At 42.0% G+C, this 12785-nt stretch overlaps 1 protein-coding gene across 4 annotated transcripts in view; it reads right to left on the bottom strand.

Annotated features, from left to right (window-relative positions):
- The window catches only part of FOXP1 (forkhead box P1), a 376461-nt gene that overhangs the window by 24201 nt on the left and 339475 nt on the right, over nucleotides 1-12785 (bottom strand). For all 4 annotated transcript variants that reach the window (XM_041425693.1, XM_041425694.1, XM_041425695.1 and 1 more), the window contains 2 exons: nucleotides 12183-12270; nucleotides 6382-6465 (listed from right to left, as the gene is read on the bottom strand). In XM_041425693.1, the coding sequence (XP_041281627.1) occupies nucleotides 6382-6465; nucleotides 12183-12270 (172 nt within the window). The remainder of the gene's footprint in view (nucleotides 1-6381; nucleotides 6466-12182; nucleotides 12271-12785) is intronic.

Below are 12785 nucleotides of genomic sequence, written 5' to 3'. Positions count from 1 at the left end.
TTTTTCAGCATGTAAAAACTTAACATTTAATCTGTTTCTAGTAGGGAAGCTTGAGAAAGGATCCACAAAGGTCAGCATTCCCTGCTTAAAGAATCTGAATCGAGTTAAATTTCTTCAGGCTTTACAGCATAGGTAGCAACGAGGAATAAACAGAGAAGAGGACGAGCAAAGGGGGGGGGGCTTTAACAGGCTTGACAAATGACACTGTGATTCACACCCACTGCTGGGCTGCCACTAATAAGCTACAGAGGAAGCAGCCAATCTCAGCTAATTACCAGATAAAATTGTATTGTAAGGACTCTAATTAGGAGATGCTTATGGAGGTGATCTAATGATTAAACGCTGCATCCAAGTGACCCCACCATCAATGTGCAGTGGTGCAAGATGTCACCGGAATATTTTGTAGAAACAGTAATTTTATTTCAAGGAGGGGAGGCAGTAATATTTGTAATAATGGCTATGAGGTAAACTAATTAAAAGACAGTTCCTAAAGGAAGACTGTGGCTTTGAGCAGCTGTGGCCGTTCCAAAACAAAGTGCCAAATCTCAACAGAGGAGCTGCAGTCAAGTGGAAAATTTCTGCCTGACCTCTGCTCTCGCTATTAATTTGCAGGAAACCTAATGACACATATACATATTCCCACAAAATTGTTCTAATTGCTAATTTGCCAAAGGAGCCCAGTTTCCAAATTAAACATGACTGCAGTCTGTGAGGAAAGAGAGAACAAAAAGCTGGAACGCAGCGAGTCTGCCGCGTTTCACCTCCGACGACCATTTGTGAGCCTGAACCAACAAGTTAATGAAACACGACCTTGTCCATCGCTAGTGAAGTTTTTCCGTTTTCCGTGTTTTATTTGATGACACTCTCCTCTTCCAGCTGGGTTCCCCAAACCCAAGCCAGGGTGAGGGAGGAGAGGGCTGCACTCCCTCCACAGCCTTTGGCTGCCGCTTCCTTTGTTGCGTCGATAGCGCCAAGGCTGAAAAATCGGTTGTGAATTAGAGCAGAATAACAAATTATGAATGGTGTTGGTTTTGTTGCCATATTGAATTATTAATCTGAATGGTAAACTATTAAATCTTAATATTGGCGTCAACTAGAAACGTGGAAGCAGCCGTGGATGACTGTGCAGGGCAAAGATCAGGGAGGGACTGGGCTGGGAGGGTTTCTTTTCCTGATGGAAACTCTACATGGTTTCTCCCTGTTTGCATTTGCTATTTAAAAACAAGTTACTATGATTAGAAAAGTTGTTCGCATTGGTATTTTGTACACAGGCTGTTTCCCACATACCGTAATTTTTGGATGAGTATCATTGCTGGCAGAGGGGAGGGAACCCAAGCCACAGAGTGAGCAAGAACTCTTGCACTGCAGCAATTCTTGCACTGCAGCAATGTGGGCACTCAGAGTTCACCCCTACACCAAGGAGTTAAAATGTTTTTGTAATATTTGTCCTGGGAATGGGGGGAGGGAGGATTTCCTTCAGCCTTCAAAAAACAACCAAACCCAAAAATAATAATTAAAAAAACACCATCCCCCCCCAAAAAAAAAACACAGCAAAAAAACACAGCAAATGTCACAGCAGATGTTAAGTCCTAAAATTCTTCAAATTCAATCACTGAACTTTGTTGATTGTTTTGTTGAGTTTTGGTTTTTGAGAATATTTGCTCATACTGTTTTGACTTGGTCATTCATAACTGCCATAATTATCTCAGCGCTCAATAGCCTGCTTAGGACTTTATTATTAACCTTTCCTTTCAAGAAATAGTCATGTCTCCCTATTAAAGGTGAAAACTGAGTCATTTGCTTTTTTTTCTTTAGATATAAAGAAGGCAGAGGTAACCCACACTATCACCCAGTTTAAAAAAATAGATTTCCAGTTAGTGGCTCTCCCACTAGGACTAAGTCTGATTTCTTTCTGTGTAAATATTTTACATGACAATAGTGGCTGCACATAGAATAGCACTGGAACTCTTTTAAAAAAGGGGAAAAAAAAGTTTCTAAGGGTCACAGTGAGGCCATGCCCAGTGACTCCCCTGCAAAGGGTGCTGCTGTTCTGGGCCCAGCTGAGTCTGAGGACTTATCTGCACTGAGCTCCTGGGACTGGAATACTTTGGAGAATAAACTCCTTTTCTTGACATTGAGGGTGAGAGAAAGTGAATACTGGGCCTAAAACTTTGTTCAGTGCCGTGTCTTCCTCTCTCTGTTTCAGCCTGGACACATCAGTGTATTGGATGCAGAGCCTGGCAGGCAGCAATCACTTAGCAGGTGTTGTTATTGGCAGGAATACTAAGGAAACTGAAGCTGAGGAGTGAGACTTAATGAAAACCAGTATATAAAAACAGCTTTTGTTGTGCTTGAGAATCTCTCTTTATTGCTGCATATCGTTATTTTTTCAAACTATAAAGTATGGCTACAGCAGCTAAAATGCTCAGTCATTACCTCAACAGTTAAAAGACTTTTTTTTTTTAATGCTTTGTTATTACAGTTGCTAAAAACAGTATTTCAAAACAATCATAACTGCTATGGTTATGGTAAAAAAAATACATTAAAGAAGGGATATCTAACAGTGCATCTTATTTAAAGTGCCAGAAGGGCCTTTAAAAGTTTTCTGTCTATTTTTAAAAGATAGTTACAGCACCTAGTATGAAGAATGACTTGTTGGTTGATGCTTTTTCCTTCTCCTTCCCTTCCTATGAACTTCGACACAAGTTAATCCTCGCAGAAGAAAGCACATTTCCATTTGAACCTATTATGCTGATGGCTAACACCGATGAAAACAGCACGTTGGGGGGGTGCCTTAATAGCAAAACCAGGATGACAGTTCTTGAGAAATCGCTGTTCCGGCTTTTGTGTTGTGGTTTTGTTTTTTTACCTTGAAAAAAGTTCACCTCACCAAAACACATCACAGCCTATTCTGTCTCATGGCTTTGTTCTCATTTTACTCAGGTCCCTCAGTCCCACCAAAACAACACATGTAGCATGGATGGGAACAACGCTGCCTGCTCCAAGTGCTGAGCTCCGAGATAGCTCCGTTTTCTTTTGAACTGCTTTGAATGCTGAGCATTTTCATTATAAAGCTGGGTGTTTTTAAAGGTGATCCTGAGCACTGCCCCAGTTCCTGGGATGTTCCCCTGCACCCCAGACCCCTTCCTGCCTGCCCAGCAGCCCCTGGGGAGCAGCACCAGACACCGACAGCACCTCCCTGCCCACGTAGTCTGCCAATGATTTGGGCCATCACCACTACACCACAGAGGAATGTGCTTAAATCTCATCGACTTTAGTAGGACTAGAGAGCTTTACTGAGCAGGTTTCTTGGTGGGCTGAAATGCAGGGGCCACTCCACCACCCCTGCCAAGCTCAAAATTACTGTGAAGAGCTAAAGACACCCAAAGGTGGGGATGGGATGGATGGACATGACTAAATCAGACAAGCAACTCTTCCCATGAGCTAGGTGAGTTTTGAATTGATGCACAACCCTCAATAACTTGGCTGTGGTCCAACACCATACACTCAACTACTGTCTGAAGCCCAGAAGGCAAAGATGGCACAAGTGGTCAGTGTGGATTACACATGACACATTGTTAACACAGATGCTCACGTACCATCTTGCCTGACAGTAACAAAATAGTTTAAAACAAGCATTAAAATCCTTTAAGCAGAATAAAAACATTTTCTGAGTCATGAAAAGGCTGTCATTTTAAATCCCAACTCACTGCTATGTTTGGATTTGCAGACGCTTTTTCCTTTAAAATCACCGAAGTACCGTAATGTATTAGTTCTAACACACACCTTGCATTAGTTACGTTGGTGGGAAAAAAAAAATTAATTACTGGATGTAAAGACTACTTTGCAGTGCAATAATGGTCATCAGATCTTTTTACCAAAGTCCTATCCCACTGAGTTGAAAGGATGAGGGTCTAGCAGAGTCTATGCAATGCCTGTGTATTTTTTTCACTTGGAAAGCACATTTATGCAAAACACTATACTTCTACATTTTATAATTAATTTTCAAATGCTTCACCTATACATATTTTAATAATTTCTGATTTATCAGATGGTATCTATAATAAATTTTTCTATATTTCAATAAATGAAAAGAAGGCAGTTTCAATCCAACAACAGAGTGCCACACAATATAGGCCTGTCAGGCACCAATTTTTACTTCTAACATGTAAGTTAAAGGATAAGGAATTTATAATGCTGCCTGTGAACGAAACCACTTTTCATACACAAATGTGATCTTTTTTTTTCCAAAGGGTAATACAACAGTACATTTACATAAACTAATCCAAACAATCTATGTATTTGACAATGGCAAACCTCACACAGACTGCCTATTGTTGGTTTACATCTTGGAGTTCTTTATGTTGGCTTGTAACACTGCTCTAGCTGTCAAAGGTTTGACTTGGACTCTAAATAAATGGTTATAGAAGTGCTGTGCAGCGATATTGGACTTCTTTGCAAAAGAAAACCTGCTGTGTATGAATTCAAAAGCTATTAATTTTTCAGTCAAAAATATTCATGCCTATTTCTTTTAATAAAGAAACACTGTGCTGAGCAACTGAGAGATAATGTTGACTAGTGGTACAGAATTTTCAATAGAGCAGTTAAAAATAAATTTAGTAGGAGGTCCCCAACAAAGCTATAATTTTCCAGAATGTAAAACATTTTTAATACTAATCAAGACAGCCCTTTTCCCCCTGCGTTCACGGGTTTTTTCCCTCTGCTTTTCCCTGTTTATTAGCTGTTAACACTGATCTTCATGGCGACGCCGCCCGGTATCTCCGCAGCCTACGAGACCCTCCAAAGCTCCCTGCCCTCGGCGGCCCGGCATCGATCACGAGCAGCCTTGCCAAACACCGCTCTCCTTCTGATGATTTCCTCCCTTCAGTTTGTAATCCTTCCTCCTGAGGGGCACTGCTGTTATGAAAGGCCTCAAGGCAGAGTGCTTTGAGACTCCCAGATTATTCCGCTGTTTTAATTTTTAATCCAGTAAGAGCTATAGAAACCAAACCTCCTCTCCATTCTGTTGGGTCTACACACTTTGCCAACAATGCGCTGAAGCATTTGCATTCGGGCTGGGATGGATGTGAGGAACTAGAAGAATGCTATTTTTATAGACACTGACAGTAGTTTCTACTCTAGAGGGCTGGTGTCCACCAGACCAAGCAATTTGAGGCATCTCAACAGCTTACATGGAAGGGTTCCTACCACTCAACTCTCTCCAAAAAGGCAAGGAAGTTTCCCGTTGACTATGACATCTGCTCCAGTGTTACTGAATAGCCTGCAATTTTCTGTCTAGTAGCCTCCCTATGCACTTCTGCAGCCATTTATTTCCAACTACATGGAAACTGAGAAATCCTTTTCTAGTAAAAATGTGTGCGCGAAGTGTTTAATGATTTTATGTTCTCTATCTCTGTAATGTGTTCTGTTTCAGACATTAATTTTGTCTACCAACTGCATCTTGGCAGGCTACCATATTTGCTGGGTTAATAGTCTGACTCCTTTTTATTTCTATCACCATAAATCACACATATATGGGTGTGTGTTTGCTTTATTTATAGAAAAAAAATCAGTCAAAACAGATAAACCAATACTTTGTCATTATGCTGCATCATTGCATATTGATTAAAATTGCTGGTACTAACTATAGATTGTCAACGCTCAATTAATTTTCACACAATGACTCAAAGCAAAATCAAATAAAGCCAGTGTACCTTTAAATCTTACAAATCTTAAAATCAAGAAGCAAAGCACTCTCTCCATTTTGAATAATCATTGGAAGCTCCCAGGAACATTTTCAGCATTAAGAGGCTGATAGAAAACAACAGCTGAAGAAGAGTCCTTTCAGTCAGTGAAGGAGATGGGAGATTTTCCTGGGACTGGGGGTAACCAGGAGCTTTCCTGGGCTGCAAAGCCACTTGCTTCCCCTACTCCCCCTTCTTCAAAGAGCAATCTGGGGTAGAGGAGGTCTCCCTTCTCAGTTTCAGCAGCATAAAACCTGATACCGGGTAACCGTGATTATCATCAGAACGTGCAGTTAGAGTCACTTCTACAGTAAATGTCTGTCAGACCGGGAGAAAGCAAAATAAATATACTACATATAATTTAATTACAACTCCTTCCTAACACTTCCTAAGATTTCACCCAAGTCAGAGTGATGCAAAGCGACTTACATGAGGCCACAAAAAGGCCCAATGCATCAGCTTTGGAACCAAACTGGACTTTAAAACTCCCTGAAGAGAGGGGGATGACAAAACCCGGCTGCACTTCCCATCTCCTCCCCACAGGCGGCTCTGAAATGGGCCAGGCTCCACAGTGTGGGCTCCAGTGGGGAACAGGAAAGAGGTTTGGTTTTTGCTTTCATCACAGTTCAGTACTTACGGGCTGAGGGGTGGCTTTTGGTTCAGTTGACTTCACATGCAGGTGTGTCATCATGGCTTGCAGGCGCTCTTTATCTTTTGCAAGCTGGAAGGGGAGAGAAAAAAAAAATATCCTCTGTTAGTCGTACAAATAAAACCCAGCCTCTGCTTATTCCTAATTAAACAGCTGGCACCGAGGCATGAGACAGAAGAGTTTTATTGCTGAGTAGTTTGGAAATTGTATATGGGCTATTCGCGAGGTAAAGCGAATGTGTGGTGCTGGGTGTCACCGTTTCCCAAAGCAAAATGCATTAGCCCTCGAGTGAGAAGAGCTAGACCTGCTGGCACCAAGAGCTTCACTCCAGCCTTGACAGCTAAAAGACAACAGTGAATCATGTTTATTAACCAGCCCCACTCCAGCTCAGGAGGCTCAGCAGAAGGAAAGCAAGGCACGGGTTCTAGGATGTGTTTTCCTTCTCTCAGAGCACAGAACAAGTGGCACAGATGGGCTGTGGCTTTACATCAACCATAGGCATTGTGGCACATGCAACGAGCATAGCTGGGGTGGTTAACCACACGAGGCACCTCCATAGGGCTCTGCAGGCAGCCTTGGGTCCAAAAGACCTTGGTTTGACTTGAGAAGGTGGCAGAGCCCTCAGGAAAACCAGGCTGGGCACCTGAGCATGGGGCAGGACCTCTGGCTGAGGGCAGTGGGGTGGGAAAGTCTGAAAGCAGCAATAATCACCCCAAACCACTCATCACTGGGCACCCAGTGCCACAGGACTCATGTTGTCATCCTTTCACATCAGCCACTAGAGTTATGGTGAAGCCCCTGCTCTCAATGTCTCTTGCATTTTATGGTTGAGATCCACACAGTTGGAATCTCTGGATCACTGGTATGTATCCATAGCCTGGTCAGCTTCCCAAAGCCTTTCAATGCCCTGGACAGACACTAAGTCTCATTATTTTTGGAAACAAGGGATTTTTTTTCAATGTGTGAATGGGACTTTTTTCCAGCTGCTCTTCAAAAAAAATTACAGTGGAAAGATATTAAGAATACTAATGAAAAAGGGGTGTTGTTAACCTGCATGCTGAACATAAAGGTTGCTGCTCTCAAGAGGACCTGAATCAGGTTCTTACAAATGCCACTTTTTGCAGAGCTTAGTTTTTGCTTTAGACAAGCCAGACTCCTGGTGCCAAGAGGAGAACTGTGCTCACATTCCAGCAAAACTCAAAACAACCTGCCCACCTTATCACCGTCATCTGTTTGTAGCAGTAAAGTGGGGCTAAGTGTGTACAGAAGGAGACTTGATCATAAATCCCCACTCACAACCTTATGGCCAAGGTTGTCCTGCTCTTTGCAAGGCGAGGGGTTTGAGATTGTGCCATGATGGGATAAAACCTGGCACCGAAGTTTCCAAGACAGGAATGAAATAAAGGGAAAAAATGGTGTGACTGCACTTTTCAAATGGCTCCTCTTCTTTTGGTCAAAAACCTCAACGGCAAGAGAGAAAAACCTGACACCTATGGCAGATCTCCTGCAATCTCATCCTAATCTGAGCTGGACACTTCACAGGAGAGCTGAGGGCAGTGCCAGGCTCTTATCTCAGTGCTGCAGCAGGAACTTCTCCCTGTGAGAGTCCTCTGAGAACCTCTCCAGAGAAAGGAGAGGGCTCACCCTCAGCTGCTGTGCTTCATACAAAACAAATTAAGCCAAGAAATAGCTGTGCTCTGCGCGCAGCTCTGTTGTGCAATCCCTCATTCCTAGCAGTCTCCGGGCACACGGGCTGCTTGGCGGGGTCATCTGCGCGTTAAAATTTTGGTCTGCAGGCTACTGCAGAAGAACAACATCTCGTAGCCAAAATAAATACAAGGCAGGCACCTGAGAGCTTCCTGCCAGCCCTGGCGTGGCGGCAGGAGGGGATGGCACCCGGGCAGCACAGGGCACACCCTGCTGTGCTTCCTCCAGCCCCCACGGCGAGGGAGAGAGGGAGAGGGGCACCACCCTCCCTCCCTCCCTCCGCCGGGGTCCTTGTTTGTAGTGTTTCCACTCATCGTCTCAGCAATGCTTTTAACGCCGAATCTGGTGGATGGAGGTTATTAAAGATCCTCTCGACATTTCAGGCAGACACACGCTAGCATTTTGTCATAGTCTAGGAATTCAAACACTCACCCAGTTAGGCAGGAGTTTAAATTATGAAAAATAGAGGTCTCTCGGTTTCAAAGCACTGAAGAGAAGTAAAAAAATCTGAAGAATTTCTTTAAACTGTTTTTCCCTTAGGTCAGGAAGCAGTAGTGATATAAAACTAGAGTGTCACTAGTAGCCCCTCTGGTCAGTGGGGTCAAACAAAAGAAGCCATGGGGGATTGCTCAGCCACTGGTGGAAGCAAATTCTCACTGGTGACAATCACTGGCGTGTAGATGGTCCAGAAATGGGAATTAATAGTCAACAGGCAGGAAAATGCTTTTGATCTACTGATAATGTTGCTGGGCAAGGACAGCTCTGACACGGAGGTAAGAATCTGCTCTGTACATGGGCCTGAGGAACACAACACAGTCCCATCTGAAGCTTCCTTCCTTCTTCCTATACCCACTTGGAAAGCTCTGAATTTTCAGACAGCCATCCAGCTCTCCGTGCTAAGCCTCATTTTGTGAGACTTCCTTCACCTCTGGATGTACAATGTGAGTGCCTAACTGTGGTTCCACCAAAAATACATCCACAGGAAGGTACAAGCCCTGCAAATGTGGACACCAAGACACACAGCTTTCCCTGGAGAGGTTAAATCCTACAACTATACCAGTAGGAAAGGCAGGAGAGGGAAGCACAGAAAGCAGAGGCCAGAAGGGGCTCCAGACAAGGCAGTGACCAAGGAGCAAGAGGAAAGGCATTAGAAACACAGATGATGAAGAAATTGTACAGGAGGAAAACCAGACAAAAAAATAAAGACAAGAATCAGGAATGGGAAAATGAAAACCCAGTGAGGGCATTCAACAGGAACAGGAGAGCACTTCAGCAGCAGGATTTTGGACAGACCAAGGACAAAGGAGAAGGAAGCCAGTCACAGGCAGTACAAGAGGCAGCCAAAACACATCCCTCCCATTCCGTGCCTGGTTGGCCTGTGCTCTAGAAAGGTTTAGAATCCACATGTCAATGGATGCTGCAGGAAAACAGATCCAAGCAGCGTTTTCACTGCACTGAAAATGGCCAGCTGCCTTAGTTTTCTTCCATTAGGAGACACTTCTCTAGACTCATCACAGCCCTTGTTGCTATCCTGAAATGTTTTCCCACTCAAAGGTAGCAGAATGGATATCCTATTCCAGCTAACAACTAGCTAAGGACAGGGGTATGTTCCTGTGTTTGTGTTTTACTCAGCAGCACAACTTTTACTATTTATAATGGCAAAAAATGATCTTGTCAAGATGGTTTAAACAAAGCAAAATGTGAGAAGATTTCTACCTTGCCTGTGATTTTTGATGTATGTTTGTGATGGAAATGCTAAGACCAAACGTCAAAATTTCTGCTAAGGGGCATTTGCAATCAAACACAAAACAGATTTGACCTGTTTCTTTCCAAAATGTTGATTAAAAATTACTTTAAAAGATATTACAGATCTCTAACACTGATAAAACTATAATGAGTAAAATAACAGCATAATCAACAACAACAAAAGGACAGCATTTGGGTCCATCACACTCAAAATTTGAAGTACATCCCTCAGGTGAAATGAATTTGTTTTGATGGAGCTGTACATGCATTAAATGGTGGGAAATGTAGATCTTGCCCTGGTGCTGGACCCTGAAGCTGGTAATTCCCAGCTACACTGTTAGGCAAAGCTGTTCACCAGTGCTGCAGATCAGGGGTAAAGGCTGTGGGTGCCTTTTCTATCTAACTCACAAAACTCAGTCTGCAGAGGGCCTGTCATCACTGCTGGTAACTGCTCCACAGCCTGAGGATCAGCTCCGTGATCCTCACTGCACACCCCACTGCTGGGCAGCACACTCTCCTTTAGTTATGGTTCTGTGCAAAAACAGGCAAACTAGGGACTGGAGGCAAACCCTTCTACATAATTAGGGGCTTTTTTTAACTATCAGAGAACTCATACAGGATGAAAGGAGAGGGTGAAGAGAGAAGCTGCAGGTGAATTTCAGAAGCTGGACCGCCCTCCTCCTCCTGCACCTGTCCTTGCTGGCCAATGCAGAGATGGCCTCGCTCTGCTATCAATATTCCTGCCTAAATTAGGCCTCCAGCTCAACCTACCTACCTTATATGACTGTTAAATCCAGAACTTTCTGGCCCCACAGCACTTTGAAATTACGGTCTTGTCTTGTGGACCTTATGCTGCCTTCCCTTGCAATGACTCTGAGCACTGGCAGCACTAAATGGGTGTGAAGCTGTAACTGTAAGTAATTTAGAGCAATTAGCAGAATGCACTGCTGATAAACCTTTCAAAAATATTGGCATGGGCTTAGGGAGAGGTGGGAACCAAGTATCTTTGTCCTGTCCCTGTCCAACACAGTGCATCCTCCTGTAGTTCCATTCCCAGTGACTGTGGGAGAGAAGGATTAATGCTTTTCAAGCTGACTGTAACTGAAGAATCTAGATTTACCTTCAGCCTCAATATTACTGCACCTTGGTGAAAGATTAGCTCATATCTCAGTTTACCAGGAAGACTGTAGATTTTTATTTTTCTTTTCCTAATTCCCAAGGAACTTGTTAAAATAACAGACCATTTCTTATAACATTTTCTGCAAGACTCTGATATTTTATGACTGGTAGTTTGATTTTTATAAAACTTGTATTAAAATAGTTTATATTGCTTCAGCTAATAGTGAAAGAGTGTCGTGACCAGTGTGTTCCTGAAAGTAAAATTTAGGAAATATCTATGAAAGAAAAAGGGTAATTTATAAGATAAGAAGATAAAAAGCATTTTTTAAAAAATGCTTATCTTGAAAAGTAACAACAAGAAGTTTAAGTGTGGTTTTGCTGATTTTTCTCTCCAACTATTTGAAGCTATAAATGACTTAACTCAGTAAAATTCCAAATGTAATTATCTTCTGTACTTAGCCCAAGGCTTTCCATATATCTCTACACTGCTGTCTTGCATACAAAATAGGTTTTTCAATAGCTGGTAACTATATAATGTACAACATTGTTTTAATTTCCCCTTCTTTGCTAACCTCTTGCCTACACACAGACACACTGTCACAGCTGCCCAGGCGGAGCAGCAAGGTGCAGGGAGACAGAAAGGACTCAGAAGCATTTGGAAAGGCAATTACACAAACAGCTCATACCTTTGCATCACAATCAATATATTCCAATTTACCCCCTTTTGGCAGTTTGCAAAAAAAAAAAATTATTTTCCACAAATGGCAAAAAAATAATAGTAATAATAATTAATAATAGTAATAATAATAGAACAACATGGAGCGTATTAGTACATGAAAGACCACCAAACAATCCAGGTCATGCAGCGTTTGGAAATAAACATCAACCATTTCCCCCATGTAGCAACAACTCCAAATGAAGAGGACCACATTCCCCTCACCCCCCTCCAGCCCCCTGGGTGGGTATGAAAGCATTAGATACAAACTGATGGCTTTCCAATCAGCCAGCCTGGGTAAGTTTCCTATTTCTTTGCAAGTTATGGTTTAGGAAAGAGGAAATGAAGCTGCAGTTCCTTTTGATGGTTTTTAAAACTACTACAAGAAGGTTTTGAAAGCTGGTTTTCAATCACAGGGGGAAAAGCAGAACTCATTTTTTATTGCTGTCAAGAATTGGATTTGATTAATACTGAGGTAATATTAAAATAAATTTTATTTTACCTGTAGCTCTAACTGCTGTACAACCTGCATTTGTACTCTACATTGGGCTGTACTTCTATCATCCAGCGCATGCTCACTGTTGAGATGTCTGTAACAATACACAGAAAATCATTAAGTGAAATGGATAAACAAAAAGGAAAAAGTAGTTACCAGGATGAATAAGCAATCTGAATGTTATCCAGCACGTTTTCATCAATATTGAGATTTTAAAGATAATTTTTCAATTTTTTTCCTCTGTCCTGCTTTGGCTTCTGTTTCTTCCCATCACTCTTATTATACCTCTTATTATATTATATTCACAATTTTTCAGCAAAAGGCTCACTTATACATAAAAGAAATTTTGCAGAACAGTTATTTTTTCCTTTGTTAGGCACATGAAAACAAGATCAAGACATTATAGTAAAATAATTTCATATATAATTTTGCATTACTTTACTATAAGATGCTGGATATACCTAAATGAACACATGCAATACATGAATAATTAAATCCCACAGAACCCTCATGTTTATATGATTAAAATAAATATAAGACATGATTGTGAAGAGAACAAAAAACCATATAAAATTTGGTGTATAAGTATGTGTAAATATGCACCAATAA

Source organism: Onychostruthus taczanowskii, unplaced genomic scaffold, assembly GCF_017590055.1.
Source record: "Onychostruthus taczanowskii isolate IOZ18803 unplaced genomic scaffold, ASM1759005v1 scaffold9, whole genome shotgun sequence".
NCBI lineage: Eukaryota > Metazoa > Chordata > Aves > Passeriformes > Passeridae > Onychostruthus > Onychostruthus taczanowskii.
The sequence above is the reverse complement of the archived record's forward strand: the minus strand, read 5'-3'. Positions and strand labels throughout refer to the sequence as shown.